Source organism: Siniperca chuatsi, linkage group LG14, assembly GCF_020085105.1.
Source record: "Siniperca chuatsi isolate FFG_IHB_CAS linkage group LG14, ASM2008510v1, whole genome shotgun sequence".
In the NCBI taxonomy this organism is placed as follows: domain Eukaryota; kingdom Metazoa; phylum Chordata; class Actinopteri; order Centrarchiformes; family Sinipercidae; genus Siniperca; species Siniperca chuatsi.
Genome location: NC_058055.1, coordinates 15,297,483 through 15,313,209, shown reverse-complemented (window position 1 = coordinate 15,313,209; position 15,727 = coordinate 15,297,483). Strand labels below are relative to the sequence as shown.

At 41.6% G+C, this 15,727-nt stretch overlaps 2 protein-coding genes across 2 annotated transcripts; one reads left to right on the top strand and one right to left on the bottom strand.

The window, feature by feature from the left end:
• The first annotated feature begins 773 nt into the window (after nucleotides 1–773).
• On the top strand, nucleotides 774–11,163 carry kl (klotho). The gene is made up of 13 exons (XM_044223862.1): nucleotides 774–1,640; nucleotides 2,385–2,815; nucleotides 2,926–3,005; nucleotides 3,197–3,359; nucleotides 4,069–4,174; nucleotides 4,892–5,041; nucleotides 6,264–6,499; nucleotides 7,177–7,372; nucleotides 7,919–8,097; nucleotides 8,317–8,424; nucleotides 8,714–8,819; nucleotides 9,191–9,317; nucleotides 10,607–11,163. The coding sequence occupies exons 1-13, from the start codon at nucleotides 924–926 to the stop codon at nucleotides 10,939–10,941; spliced, it is 2,934 nt and encodes a 977-aa protein (XP_044079797.1). The 5' UTR covers nucleotides 774–923; the 3' UTR covers nucleotides 10,942–11,163.
• Nucleotides 11,164–12,198: 1,035 nt separating this feature from the next.
• rfc3 (replication factor C (activator 1) 3) lies at nucleotides 12,199–15,385 on the bottom strand. Its single transcript, XM_044223863.1, has 9 exons — nucleotides 15,183–15,385; nucleotides 14,470–14,607; nucleotides 14,231–14,298; nucleotides 13,930–14,027; nucleotides 13,567–13,748; nucleotides 13,275–13,411; nucleotides 13,067–13,165; nucleotides 12,880–12,949; nucleotides 12,199–12,789 (listed from the first exon to the last, which is right to left on the bottom strand). Exons 1-9 carry the CDS (start codon nucleotides 15,267–15,269, stop codon nucleotides 12,598–12,600), a joined length of 1,071 nt encoding a protein of 356 aa, XP_044079798.1. The 5' UTR covers nucleotides 15,270–15,385; the 3' UTR covers nucleotides 12,199–12,597.
• Between the last annotated feature and the right edge of the window lie 342 nt (nucleotides 15,386–15,727).

Below are 15,727 nucleotides of genomic sequence, written 5' to 3'. Positions count from 1 at the left end.
TAAACAACCATCAAAATGGTTTATGTCTTCTGCTCCAATTTCAGCTCCACACAATTGTCTGTTTGTTGTCTTTGATTATTGTTAATTTATTTTAAACTGTTTACTTCAAAACTTAATGTATGAAACGAATAGATGTAAAATACTATAGGCTCAATATCGCAAAGCTTGCTTACCCCCCAAACACACCATCCAACAGGCTCACACCTCAGGTGCTATATGGACCAAGATGGCCAGCAGGAAGAGGCCTGAGTTTCCAAGCAACCGAGCTGAAAGCAGGAAGATAAGCAAGTAATGTGACCATGGTGCAGAAGGGTACACTGACTCTGCTGTTTGCATATTCCCCCCCCCCCCCCCATCATCTTCTGCCTGCACGCGCTCCTGACTGAACTTGATCCGGTAAGAAATGTAGATGAGTGTTTTGTGCTCCTGACATGTGACATTTAAATGGAGTTATGAGATTATCTGCCAGCTGAGGATGTATGCTAATGGTGCTGTTACTGAGAACATATTAAGGCTGTTGCACATGGGTCACTCTCCTGTTCTGTCCTCCCAATGGGGTTATTATGAAATTCAGGTACAAATGCTTATTTTGAAAGCAAAATTGAGGCCCTAATTTACACACACTGAAAAAAAACTTGAATCTTGAATATGAATCTCTTTAGTTACTACTGAAACTAATATGTCCCGTGATTAGCAAAAGATTGATCATTTGGGGCTCTTAACATCATGTTGTGCCTGGAGACCTTCGTGCGTCAGGTGCTTTGGCTAATAATTGATAGATTTGGAGAGGCGGCGTGTGGTGAGTTCACAGCTGGCTGGCTGCACTCTACTGCCCGCTGTTTAGTCACTGAAAGCCTCCAAGCATGGTTAAATGAAGATTAGAGTCAAAAACTGGATATCCGAGGCCAGTATTGACAGGCGCCATGAGTGCTTTGCTCACCGTTTTGACATTTCTCGCCTTCACCTCTGCGGCAGCAAAGCCCAACGCTGGTTTGAAAACGTGGGGGCGTTTCAGTAAACTGCCCTATCCAGGAGATAAGGCTTTCCTCTATGATACCTTCCCCAAGGACTTCATATGGGCGGTAGGCACGGCGGCGTACCAGGTGGAGGGCGCGTTCGAGAAAGACGGCAAGGGGCTCTCCATTTGGGACACCTTTACGCGCGGTGGGAACCGGATGGCCACCGGGGACGTCGGCAGCGACAGCTATCACAACATCCACGCCGACATCCGAGCCATCGGGCAGCTCGGGGTCAGCCACTACAGGTTCTCCCTCTCCTGGTCCAGGATATTCCCCAACGGCACCCGCGGGAGTTACAACGAAATCGGCACCAACTACTACCGGACCCTCATCAAGAGGCTGAAGGAGGTCCGCGTGCAGCCGGTGGTCACGCTCTACCACTGGGACCTGCCCGATCACCTCCAGCAGACCCTCGGCGGCTGGAGGAACCCGGAGCTTGTGGGGATTTTCAAGGACTACGCCGATTTCTGTTTCCAGACTTTCGGGGATGATGTGAAGTATTGGATCACCATTGACAACCCGTTTGTGGTGGCTCGGCACGGGTATGGCACCGGAGTGGTCGCTCCCGGGATAAAGAACGACCCTGATCTCCCGTTCCTGGTTGGACACAATCTCCTCAAGGTGAGTGCCGGGTAAAGATCATAATAACTGTTTGTTTTGGGAGGGTTTCGTTGTCTTTTTCATCAAGTGTTTGCAACTTCAATGTAGTGCTAATGAAAGTCTCTTAAATAACAATAAAGATTGAATCTTTATAATTTTCTGCAGCTGAAATCGTAAACCTCCCCCTTTTTCATCTTTTGTGTTTTTATGATATTCTGTGGTGGAAGAAGTATTTAGATGTTTTAAGTGAATGTAGCTACTTGCCACACTGTAAAAATACCCCCAAAATACACATAGCATCAAGTTATATTTAAAGTATCAGAAGTAAAGTAATTATGCAGAATGGCCCTTTACTGAGAGTTTTATTATTATTATACATTTTGGATTATTATGACCAATACATTAAGTGTAAGCAAAGTACAATATTTCTCTCTATTTATCTTATTTCACTTTTTTTAATTTTCAAAATCTTTTTAATCATCTAATCTAATATTTTGGTGTGCAGAAGTCTCCCTGTGTTTGACTTTTTAGCTTTCAGTTGTCTTATTAATTTGTCAGTCACCTGTTAAGCACTTTGAACTGCACTGAACTGTATGAAATAAAGTCTGACTGATGGATTTTCTTCATTTTGTCTCCCTTCACCTTCTCTTTCCACCATCATTTTATACCTACCGTCCTGTCCATCCTCTCTAACCTCTCCTCTTCTTCTCCTTTCCTTCTGTCTGCCCATCATTTCTTCTTTCTGTCTGTCTGTTTCTCCTCCAGGCTCATGCAGCTGCGTGGCATCTCTACGACCGACACTACCGACCCCGTCAGCAGGGCAAGCTGTCCATGGCGTTGGCCTCTCACTGGATCAAGCCCAGTCGCACCCGCCTGGAAAGCCTGCGAGAGTGCCAGTGCTCCCTGGACCACGTCCTGGGCTGGTTCGCCCGGCCGCTGTTCACAGACGGAGACTACCCTCCCTGCATGAAGGCGAGGCTGGGCTCACGGCTGCCCTCCTTCACCCAGGAGGAGAGGGAGCAGGTGAGGGGAACAGCCGACTTCTTCGCCCTCTCTCACGGAGCGGCCCTGAGCTTCCAGCTCATCAACGACAGCCTGAAGTTTGGGCAGCAGGAGGATCTGGACCTGAGGATGCTGCTTTACTGGGTCAACGCAGAGTACAACAAGCCACCCATCTTTGTGGTGCAGAGTGGTTGGTAGGTTTAGATGTTGTGTTGATTCATCTGTATGTATGTAGTGTTCTTGTGTGTTGTTCTGGGGTTTGCTGTGTTGTGGAACATCCTGTTTTCACTGCTGCTCATCACAGGTACGTCCTTGGCAATACCAAGACAGAAGACCCAAAACACATGTACTACCTCAAGAGGTTCATCGCAGAGGCACTAAAATGTGAGTAATGACGTAGACTGATGTCATACATTCACCACAACAGCATGACAATCCAAATTTGTACATTTTAGAAACAACAACTCAGTTGAAATGTTTCTCATTTCCAATATGAACATGAACCATTTTACATGAAACTCAAATCTCAAGAGACTTAAATCTGGGCCGTCCATCTGTCTGTGTTTGTTTTACAGCGATTGTCATAGATGGAGTGAATGTGATTGGATACACAGCCTGGTCTCTGATAGACGGCTTCGAGTGGCACAGGGAATATGGGATACGACGGGGACTTTACTACGTTGACTTCAACACTCCTGACATGAAGAGGGAGCCAAAGACATCTGCCACCTTTTACAGGTAGATGTTATGATATGATGAGTTGTGATTTTGACAAAGGATGCACATTATTGAAATTTGCAGACTTTCAGATATAGATTTAATCTGCGTAGTTTATCCATCATACTGTCAGAATAATGCTTTGGTACAAAAACCTTGCTTCATGACTACCGGTCAACAGAATATTGCAGATACTTTCCAGGTGTCTGTAATCATTGATGGAGCTGAGCACAACTTCAACTCAAATGCAGAAAACATCTATTTTGGATAAAACTTCCATTTTTTTCTTCATCAGGTAGATCAATAAAATTCCTTGTAAGATGCTGACACATTATCACTTTAATTGTTTAAAGTTTTTGCAAATATCAAAGAAAGAAATCTGCTCTCTTAAGTCATCAAAAATGTTTTTAGAAGTTCACAGAAAAGTTGATATTATCTCAATTAATTCCAAGCGGCTGGTATAGTATAGATATCAATACAGATATCATATTTTTCTTATTTCAAATACAGATAAGCTGGCCAATAGATTGTCGTATATATTGACAAAAAAGCTCAGTAGGTAAAGCATGGCATGACACATCCACAGCTATGGTTTCAGTTTAGTGTTTTAAAGGGCTTTTTCTGATAAAACTGTGCACAGGCACATGTAAAGCTGCCTTACAACTACAGAGATAGTTTTCACTCTCAGCACAGCTCCTCCTGAAGTGATGATTATTCATTATTCCTAAAGAAACGTCATCCAGAGGAACGGTTACCCAGAGCTTCCAGAGAACAGACCAGCACAAGGAGTCTTCCCGTGTGATTTTGCCTGGGGGGTATCTGCCAACTCCATACAGGTATATGTGTTTGTTATGTGTGTGTGTGTGTGTGTGTGTTGAGGATGAGAGGAAGGAGTGTGTGTACTGTTTGTGGGGAGTTATGGAGGGTCAAACGTGCCAAAGGGCAGAGGTCCGATAATGAAGGAAACACAACTAGAATACTTCCTACCTACTACCTCAAAAATAGATGAACTTGAGAAAACATTAACAATGTATTAACTTTGGTTCAGAGATTCAGTATAAACCTCACTAATATTTAATGAAGTTTTGTTAACTTTTTGTTAAAAGCAAAAGACAAACATTCTGTATTATTTCCACTTGTTAATTTCAGACATCAACTTTGCTGTTGAATGAAGAAAGCCCAGAATCTCATTTATATTTAACTCACAAATCTATTGGACATTTTGAAGTCCTATTGTTATTATGTTATTCTCTAATTTAGTGTTGTGAGAAAGGAAATAAAAAGTAGTTGCAATTCCCCTCCTCTTTGTCCAAGTTACATCATGTTCATCACATTATTTTGAACTTGCACTTTCATGGTGAAAGTCCAGCTCAGAAACAGCCATGACGATGAATCCTCTCTTAATCATAAACTACATAACCTCACACCGTCTGCCAGCTGAGCTAAACATCACAGGACCGTTATTATTGATTTGCCCCATTTGGCCTTTATTTGCATTTGTGTGTATTAGGTGAACGCTGGTGTGTTTCTTCTGTTTCTCTTCAACGTCATAGGTGGAGACCACGCCCAGCCAGTTTGCAGACCCCAGTGTTTACTTGTGGAACATCACCAACAATGGAGAACTGATGAGGCTGGAGGGCTTCAGCGCGCCACCTTTACGCCGAACCACGCACTGCGCTGATTACGCCACCATCCGACAACAGGTAGGTCCTCCCACCAGTCCAACATTTATCTCTTGAATAGCTTTACACACTCAAAAATAGAGGTATAGAGGAGGAAAACAATTTTGTTCTGAAAAGTATATTTTTCACAGATACCGTAACATAACATGCACATGGCCCCCAGACCCCAGTATACCTTTCCATTCACTATGAGCCTTCAGTAGGAAAAGCACAGGTGTTACTAATAACTTTAAGGATGGTTCTGTTTTATTCAAGTCTCCCAGTAAGCCATGACAGTGCGACAGTGAGTGCACAATATCCAGACCCAGAAACCAAATTATTATTATATATTTATCAAACACATTTGGCAATGTTCATGAGTGGGAAGTCAGTGAGGGATCAAGTCCTTGTTGCAGCTCTGAAGTAACTCCATCCATCCATCCATCCATCCATCCATTTTCTACCGCTTGGTCCCGTTAGGGGTCGCGGGTGACTGGAGCCTATCCCAGTGACTTTGGGCCTTAGGCAGGGTACACCCTGGACAGTGGCCAACTCGTCGCAGGGCTAACACAGACACAGACAAGGACAGACAACCATTCACTCTCACATTCATTCAATACGGGCAATTTAGAGTTATCAATTAACCTACACATGCACGTCTTTGGACGGTGGGAGGAAGCCGGAGAACCCGGAGAGAACCCACGGTAACACGGGGAGGACATGCAGACTCCACCCAGAGAGATCGTGTGATGATGAAGTAACTCCAAAATGCTAAATTAATAAAATTACGAAAGAAAACATAGAACAAACCAAAACTTTGCAGCACATTGATTTTTCTCAGTATTCCCTAATAATTGTACCTTTGTATAAATTTATATTTTTGTCACTTGGGGTACATATTTATAAAATAATGAAGGTCAGAGGACAGAAACGTCATAATAAAGTGGTCTACAAGTGATCGACAGTGTGCAGGATTTTTTGGTTCTTTCACAGTCACAGATTTTGATCTGATGCACTTGTCAATAAGACATTGTGGTGTGCAGGAACCTGTTAGTAATTGTACTGGTATTTGTAGGTACTTTTGAAGGTGCAAATTGTAGGAGTTCAGAAACTACTTTTCAGGAAAATTAACTGTAATGTACTTGTACAGGGTGTTGCCCCATATTATAAAGGTATAATTTTCAATAGGTTTGTATGTGTGTTGTTGCACCAGGGTGTATAAATGTTAAAGTTGTGACATGTTTATCTGCCTCCCACTCTTTAGGTGGATGAAATCCAGCAGGTGGGGGTAAACCACTTCCACTTCTCCCTCAACTGGTCAGCTCTGGTGCCTACAGGTGACGTGGCTCATCCCAACACCACTCTGCTGGGCTACTACCGCTGCTTCACCCGTCAGCTGCTGCAGGCCAACGTCACGCCTGTGGTCACTCTGTGGCACCACACACGCCAGCGCAGCAGCCTGCCGGCCCCGCTGGACACCTCCAACAAGTGGCTGAACAGGTCAGATACAGTGAGGATTCTTGGGTTAAAGCTCTTTTAACTCCAGCAGGTTTTATGATAGTTGACACCTGAAGGAGGAGAATAGCTCCTGGGGCTTCTTTAGTCCTCCACAGCGAGGACAGAGGCCGGCAGAATAATGTTAGCTGCCAGAGGGGCTTGAACCTTCTCTGTTCAGTTAAATAACATAAATACTACTTTTTTTTAAAAGCCAGTTTCTCATTTGAATTTATATTTTAAATTATTTACATTAATGCTGAGCAAGCTTCATGACCGTTGAAGCCATCCTTTATCACTTGCTGCCGTGGTATCAAATTTCCTCTTCCTGTAATAAAGAGATATCACTAAACCCAGCAATCACAATATTTGAAATGTCTTTGATAAAGAAACAATCTGATGTGTTGGCATTTTCATCTTTATTATTTAAAACATTTAGTTTTGTTGTAACAAGCGTAAACAGATCACCTACGATTTAGCTTCATTTATCATTCATGATTTATTTCCTCACATTTGGGTGTATGAGTGTGTGAGGTTAACAGTGTTTTGAAAGCTATGTTTTTTGATATATTGTGATGATTTTATATATTAAAAAAATCATGATACAATCAAAACTACCATGTCCTTGTTATAAATGCAATCTCAGTGTGTAAAGGAAAAAACTTTCCGCACTTTTTTCTCAGGGAGACTCCAGAGGCGTTCGCAGACTATGCCAGACTTTGTTACAGAGAACTAGGTGCCCACGTGAAGATGTGGATCACCCTGAATGAGCCCAACGATGAGATGGTGAGCTACCAGGAGGGTCATCAGATGCTGCGGGCGCACGCTCTGGCCTGGCACGCTTACGACCGTGAGTTCAGACACGCTCAGGGAGGACAGGTCAGTGGAACTGCAGTGCTGATTGGTAATATCTCAGAGGAATTCCTTTATTTATTATTGCATTTATTCGAATACTTTTATTATATGTAAGTAGTGTTTTTTAATGTCATCTGCAAGATCCTATTTTTATTTTAGAAGCATTTGTTGCATCAAGCGGACTTTACTGTTTTGTTCTTGCATGTCAGTTTCCATCTATCATTTCACATTCAAACAGCCATCGTTTGCCAGTACAGCGACATATTTTTTATTCTGCTGCAGAAATTTGTGTGTGTGATTTGTTTTTTGTCTGCTTACCCATGTTGGCTCTTGCTGCTTGTGCTAATTCTGTTTATTCCAAATAAATTACTCTTTCTGATGCAAGTCAAGCAAAATACAACACTTCTTTGTGCAACAGAGGACTTGACAGTGTGCTTTTAACAGTAGATATAGTAAACGTAAATGCTTTCATGAATTAGGTACTGTATAGGTTGAATCACTTTACTCAATAGTAGAATGAAAATGTCACAGATGTTCACCTGTAGTGCCATGTTTTGTGTTGTGTCCCAGGTGTCTCTGGCTCTGCACATGGACTGGGTGGAACCAGCGTTTTCATTCAGCCGTGAAGATGTAGAACCAGCTAAAAGGGTTTTAGACTTCCGTGTTGGCTGGTTTGCAGAGCCAATCTTTGGCAGTGGGGACTATCCTCTGGGAATGAGGAGCTGGCTGCGTCAGCTCAACTCACTTGAGTACAATTCAATACTCACTTTGTTAGCTACAGGATAAGGATTGCTGTTTACAGTCACAATGAAGAAATGTTAACAGATCATCTGGCCTCTGTAATTTCATGTACTGATGTGTTTCTGGTTGGCAGGATTTAAGGGTTGGATTTATACTGGAATTATTCAAGGGTGTAATATGGTGGGATATCAGTAACTTGTACATCTTTTTTGTGTCTGTTTCCACAGCCTGCCAGTGTTCAATGAGGAGGACAGACAGCTGGTTAAAGGGACATATGATTTCTTTGCCATTAGTCACTTCAGTACCAAGTTGGTGACACATGCCAAAGAAGACTCGTAAGATAAAAATCATTTTCTTGATAGTGACAAGACATACAAACAGGAAACAAGAGGGGGAGAGAGAGGGGTAGGACATGCAACAAATGTCCCTGTTCAGGATCGAACCAGGGACCATAAGAAGACTTAACTGTCCCGGTGTTAAAGTAGCTCAGTTTAGTTGAAGACAAATATGTTGCCCTGATGTAGTGATATGTCTGGCATTTTAATGGCATGAGATTACAACCCATAATGTATTCTAGTTTTGTTTTTATGATACCCAGCTTCTGTATCATCTCCATGTCTGCAGGTACACCTACACAGCAATGCTAGAGGTCCAACACATGATAGACACCACATGGATCATGTCCCCGAGGCCTGTTGTGCCCTGGGGCCTGAGGAAAGCCCTCAACTGGGTGAGACTGGAGGGGTGTGAGTCACTGTTTGTTTGTGATGCAGACTGGAGTCATCTTGTCTGCCTTTGCCCCATGAGGTCTGCCACTAGTTGAAGTGTTTTCACACCAAGTGGATGAAAACTCTCAAGTTAATTGTTTCAATGTGATAAATGTTGATAAAAGAACGTTCCCGTCCAATTTTTTTCACAATTGAGAATGACTTCCGGATGGGAGCCGAAACGTCTTGATTCTGAAAACAGTGTCCAGATGACTACGACTGAAACCTTTTCTACGATAGAACACTCCTGGATGAATGAGGGACTACACCGTCTTATGTTGATAAAAGAACCTTGACTGAGATAAAAACTGACATTGCTCTCCTGCTGTGTAAGGTGAGGGAGCACTACTGTGATGTACCTGTCTATGTGATGGCTAACGGGGTCCAGGAAGACCCAGCCCGCTTCAAAGACAGCCTAAGAGTCTACTACCTGTATAGCTACATCAATGAGGCACTGAAAGGTGAGACTACAAACACACACCGCTTGCTGTTGAGATTTTATAGGATTAATGCAATGCACTTGGGAGTCGAATATTGTTATCACTGGATTTGTGTACTGAGTGATCAAACGTTCAGAGGTGATTAAAGTTGTTCCCCTTACTGGACTCGGTAGAGCTTAATTATTAGACAGGAATTTAGGTCACTGACCCCTGAATTGTCAGCTGACTCAGAACACACACACAAAAATATCAACAGAGATATACACTGAATTGTTGAGTCAAGGTTACTTGCTTCCAGTTACCTGTTCTTGTAAAGTTTATTGGATTGCACTCAGTGAAGACTTTGGCCAAGACCTTGGCTAGCACTTTGAAACCTTGCAGTGTCAGCTATGAGGTGCACACAGTATCATGTTATTGTATGTTGTAGTGTGCTCTATCACCACTAACTGGCAACCATCCACAGAAAACTGTTTGTATATATCTGTGGAGAGTGATGTTTATACTCTAAAAACCTAAAATAGTCTAAAATAAATCAACCATGACAGATGAGGAATTTATTCATTTTTACAGGCTACATTTTTGTATATTTATGGTGAGAGGAGAACTGGAAAAGTACACACATCTCTTATAGTTGTAACATAGTAAATCAAACATATGACTTTGTGTATCATAATTATGAGACATTTTCCATAAATAGAAATGTTTGAAAGTCATTCTAAATTCTTATAAAAAAATTACATCATGATTATGAAAAATATTTTTTAAATAGTAGCATAAACGATATGCTACTCAATTACATTATCAAAGTGCCATAGTTACTTTCCACAGCTGCATACTATTACTACTTTCTGAGCGATTTTCAATCTACAAATAGAAGCTTTATATTCTACATATATATTTTTTGGTAACACTTTATTTTAACCCCCCATATTTAACATTTATAAGCAGTATATAAACATTTAATAAATAGCTTATAACACACCAATGTACATATAAGGACCTATTTATGTAGCTGTCAACAACTTTAACTTAATGACAATATAACACAGTTGTAATTATATAAAATCATAGTGGTTACAATTGTTAAAAATACAGTACATGAATAAACTATTGTCCTTGGATCTACTTATAATTTCATCATAATGTTTAACAATTTATTGTATGTTTATATACTACTTATAGATGATAAATAGGTATGGTAAAGTGTTTTTTTCCCTACACACCCAGCCCACCAACTTACTTTCATAAGGACATACAAGTAAATGAAAATGAATCTTGAACTTCTCACACGTTCTTTCCTCCCTCCTCAGCGTACACTCTGGACGGTGTAAACCTGAAGGGTTACTTTGCTTACGCCCTGAGCGACCAAAGGGACCCGGGGTTTGGCTTGTACGGCCACGTCCACGAGGAGGTCATCATCAAGGCCTCTCTCTCCAACTATCGCAACATCATCCAGCACAACGGCTTCCCCATTCAGGGAGCTGCCCCCCAGCAGTGTCCCAGCATGCCTCAGCCCTGCCTAGGCTGCCAAGTGCTGGTCAAGAGGCCTGTGGTGTGCTTCCTGACTCTGGTTGGTTCAGGGGTGCTGATCACCCTGGGCCTCATTATCTACTACACAGCCAAGAGACACAAGGAGTCGTACTGATGATTGTGACTGTAGGATTTTTTTTTCTTTTTATAAATGACTCAAGGAAAAAAAAAACTGAGTGCAGTCTCCATTTTACTTTTGTAGCATGATCAACCAACATCCCTAAATTATGGTACTTCATTTGACCTTTATATTAAATGAAGTCTGAATAATGAAAGTGGTCCAATCATCTTCACATTTTAGCTGTTACAACTGTTATTAAATGTTTGTAGACTTGAATGCATCTCCATTTGTCTTTAGAATACTGTGGAATAGCAGTTTTATAAATGACTACCATTTCCAGGCTTAACACTTCCCCCCCGGCTCTAAGACAAAATTAGACTATGAACTACCTGAATAACAAAGAAAGCTCCAAAGACTATTTACATTTGAAGTTTTCTGTATGTGATCAAGAGGCCTGACAATCACCAAATTAGTTTTGAAATCAATGACTACAACTAACCAAATAGTCTAATTCCACTTCTGCATAGTCAAAATGCAGGTACAATGCTTCAGTCACATAAAAATTAACACAATAAAGATAAGGATGATCAACTTCTGAAAAACATGTAACAAATGATCACTTAATTTTTTAAACTCTTGACAAAACCTGCAAATTATCAGTTCCAGATGGTGGTGTATAATCACAGAATGGCCTTTTCAAAACTGCTTGTTTGTGCTGTTCAAGAAGTCAAGGGTCACCCTTAGTGTGTTTCTATTTTTTGAGACCTCTTGCACTCCACCACGCTGCCGAGGTCATATCCCCATAAAATCCAAAGAAAGTATCTACGTTTTACAGCTGAAACCGTATTTTTTTTACCTGCCTTTTTGGGTTGAAAGATCATATCAAAAGACTATTTTAAGAGGTATTTTTTTGTTTAAATGTGTTATTAACACTAGTGTGTGCAGTTTTGTGACTGTATTGAATATTTGTTTATCTGTTCTTAGTGCGCAACTGAGCAAAAATTAGCTTAAAAAAGAAGGTGAACAAAACAAACGCTGACACAAATTTTTTTGTCGTGTTAGATACTTGCAACGACTCTGGTTCAATTCCGGGCTGGGAACCCTCGTTACATTAATCCCCCTTGCTCTCTCCCCATGTTTCCAGTCTGTCTCACATACTGGCAACCTTTGAACAACATCAGACAGTATTGTAGACGGCCACTCTCAAGCTCATTATCATGATTTCAGGAGTGATGGTCAATGAGATTGATGTAAAAGACAAAAAACAAAACAAAACACACATTTGGTCATATCCATAGAGCAACACTAGACTTTTAACATGTAAACAAAGCAATTTATTTAATGTTCTGATGTAGATTTTTAGGAAAACATCTCTTGTCCTTGTAGTATATTTTCAATAGAAATCATTGCCTGCTACTGTCACTATCAAAACGGCTGTTTGCACCACTAGAGCGACAGTTCAAGGTTTACAGACTGTAACAAGGTTTTGGGCAACAATTCATGGCACAAAGCCACAAACTGGAAGACTATCAAGATTCATTATGGGATGAGTTGTGTCAGTGTCACTACCATGCTTTATAGAATACAGATGCAAATCTGTATCAAGTCTACTGAAAGTTTTGTTGGGGCAAAAAAGCAAGAGATCAGGAAGTAAATGAAGGCTGTTGAACTCCTGTCAAGAAAAGTATCTGTATTTAAGTCCATTCAGAGTCAAAACATCATGGCATCCAGACCGTCTTCCATGAACTTCTTGTAGATGGCCATGAACTTGGCAGTGAAGGCCTCAAGGTGGTAGATAGCTTTGTTGCCCAGCTGCAGTCTGTGTTCATAGTAGGCCGCCATGTGGGCCACCTCTGTCTTCAGCTGGCCATCGCAGTTACTCAACAACTCTGTTACCAGACCCTGTTAGAGGATTGGATGAGGAAAATGAATACTCATTACCTTAAAACATTACTGCAAGCCGTTTCAACACTTTGATGGGAGATGAGGTACCTTCATAATGACATCAGGAGGGATGCAGTGAGTCAGCAGCTCGTACAGCCTTGCTCGAACCTCCAACAATCTGGAACAGAGACAGACAGGGATTCAGAAATTGAAATATCCCCAAAAGTCTGACTAACTTTCTTTAGTCGCTATCAGAACCAACTAAACCTCTTCTCTCTCTCTTTGCCTCTCCTACCTCTGAGGGCTCTGCTGGCTGACGATGGCATTAGCTGTTTCTCTGAGGTAGACCTCCCAGTCCGTCTGTGGGACGTCTTGGTCCACTGAGAATGGATACCTGGAAAAGACAAACGCAGGCTAAATAAGCAGATACTTTTCATTTACATTCCATACTAATCTACGGATAACGCTGTGGAGGAATGATAATACGTTTTGTGACGACTTACTGCTGCACTCTGCAGGCCTCACACATCAAAAGGGCTTTGCGAAGGTTGCGACCAGACTTCTCAGCGATTTGCTTGGCCAGCTCAGGTGGGAGGAGTAGACCCTCCTTTTTACAGACTGATGTCAGAACATTACAGACCTGGCAAACAGGAAAAACACAGAGACAAAGAGAAAAAAAGAGAAGGTAAAAACGTTGTCTTGATTACTTAACTTATGCAGCAAATTTAGGCATTCTAATATGCTACTTTCAGATGACTAATAGTTGCAATCTAAACCACATCATCTCCATCTTGCCTCTTCTGCGCTCGGCAGAGGAACTCTGATAGCCAGACAACGGCTCCGAATTGGCCCAATGACTTTGGAGGTGGATGTCGAGCAGAGGATAAGACGGCAGGTGGACATGTACTTTTCCATTGTCCGGCGCAAAGCATGCTGGGCATCCTTTGTGAGTCTGTCCACCTCTGTTAGCAACACCACTGAAAACGAAAGTGTGCCAATTACTACAAGAGTGACAATATGACATTACTGCGTCACAGAGCCAGATGGTGGCATCAGGGAAAGCTATTTAATAGATTAAGGAAGATCCTCTGATTTTTTTTTGCTCTAAAACATGGATCAGCAATCACAGGTTAAACAAGGAATGTGTGTCTGTCCTACCTTTGAACTCTCTCTGGGTGTTCGACTGGATCTGCTGAGACTGAGCCACAGTTTTAATCAGCTCTTGAATCACCACACGGTCCTGGTTTCCAGCATCACTGTATGACACAGAACAGAAATACCACTGAAATTAAAATGCATTTTTTTGCCAAAATATGCAATATTTTTAGGCTATACCTCAACCATGTAGACCTATTAATAAAATCTTAACCTGCAAAGCAACCAACAGCTACATGAAGTGAATACTCAAGTGCAAGTACTGTACGTAAGTATAGTACTTGAGTAAAGCTACTTAGGTTACCTTGGGTTGACTTCCAAGTGGTAGTTGCTGGCTATTATGTTAATCTCAATTTTCTTTTTTGAGGGAGCCTGGGGAAGAGAAACACAAAACAGGGCTAAGCTAACTAAGCCTTCATCAGACAATTGTGAACTCATTAAGCCTGAGAGGAGAGATGTCTGGAGAAACTGTGTATTGTTAGGCAGTTATGCAATGTGGGGAGGGGGTCTAATAACTGTGTATTTCATTATTTCCCCTCTCACCACGATGGTCTGGTGCTCTATGCGAAGCTTCTCCACCCCAGCTCCATACAGCTCCCTCAGCAGACACATGATGCGGGTCTTCTTCCCCGCGCCTGATGGACCGTACACCAGCAAGTGTGGGAAGTCGCCACATTGAACCTGAAACAAACATTTACAAAGAGGTTTTGCTTTATAAGCATATGTTTGCTTAGACTCCACTGGACTATCCAATTACTAGCCTTAATTTCCACGCGTGAAAATTGTATTGGAGTAAAGTGTTGTTTTGTAAACATGTAACGTTAGCTGACTTGCACCACATTTACTAAAGATCCTAATGTTGTATACGCTCTCAATAATGTCTCGTTTGCTTTTGCCAACATTACATTAAAACAAAGCTTTCAGAAACGTAAGGGCATTGTGAGATGAATCTAGCAATAGTGGCACTCAAGTGACATGACATATTTTGTATCTTACGTTAACCCCCAAAACAAGTTTGATATGATGGACACTGCTATCATAAACAAGCTAGTTGAACTCAGGTAACTCTCTAAATGACATTTACACTTAAATGACCGGGTTAACAACAAAGATTGATCGGCACAAGGAATCGTGTCTCTGGGTAAAGTAAATTAAACGTGTTGATATCAGTCTACATGCAGCTATTGAGTACGATGCTAATGCTAACGTAGCCTGAATACACAGTCAGGCGAATGCATGAGCTTGTTTTCTCTCACCAAGTTTTTCAGCTGAGCCGCTTGCTCTTTGTGATAGTCGAGTTTCCCGAAGGAAGTCGGTCGATATTTGTCCACCCACAAACTCATTGTTATGAATTTAGTAACTGTTAAAGTCCGTGTTGACAGCTGACAACCTGCTGATAGCTACTCTCCCGCGAACTATTATTCATACACAACCCGCGCTGCTGGTTCCTCTTGAGCTACGGAGAGTCGAGCGGGTCAAAACTCCCACAGGCGCGTTGTAAATCCACTTATTCATCATGGACACCAGACAACGGTGAGTACAGTACTTGTGAAAACGTGCTTTCACCAGATACAGCAGTGCTTTATCTGATAACGAAAGGCTATAATTCATAACTGCATATCGGACAGGATGATGTATTATAATGTATTAGTTTTATATAGTAGTTTTAGTAGCAATTATTGTGCAGTGCACTAGTCATGTTGAAGGACAACAGCTTGATCCTGTGGAGCCTCAGTTTTATCTCATTGTCATTTGTGATGATATATGTCACTCTTGCATGACTTCTGTTGCTTTGTTTATG

Bases quoted from the DNA above. Each gene is read 5' to 3' on its own strand.
- kl (XM_044223862.1), top strand. From the start codon at position 924: ATGAGTGCTTTGCTCACCGTTTTGACATTTCTCGCCTTCACCTCTGCG. The intron at 2,816-2,925 runs GTAGGTTTAGAT...TGCTCATCACAG, and splicing joins TTTGTGGTGCAGAGTGGTTG to GTACGTCCTTGGCAATACCA. The intron at 3,360-4,068 runs GTAGATGTTATG...TTATTCCTAAAG, and splicing joins ACATCTGCCACCTTTTACAG to AAACGTCATCCAGAGGAACG.
- rfc3 (XM_044223863.1), bottom strand. From the start codon at position 15,269: ATGAGTTTGTGGGTGGACAAATATCGACCGACTTCCTTCGGGAAACTC. The intron at 14,608-15,182 runs GTGAGAGAAAAC...TGTTTGTTTCAG, and splicing joins CGGCTCAGCTGAAAAACTTG to GTTCAATGTGGCGACTTCCC. The intron at 13,749-13,929 runs GTAGGACAGACA...TTTCGTTTTCAG, and splicing joins CACCCAGAGAGAGTTCAAAG to TGGTGTTGCTAACAGAGGTG.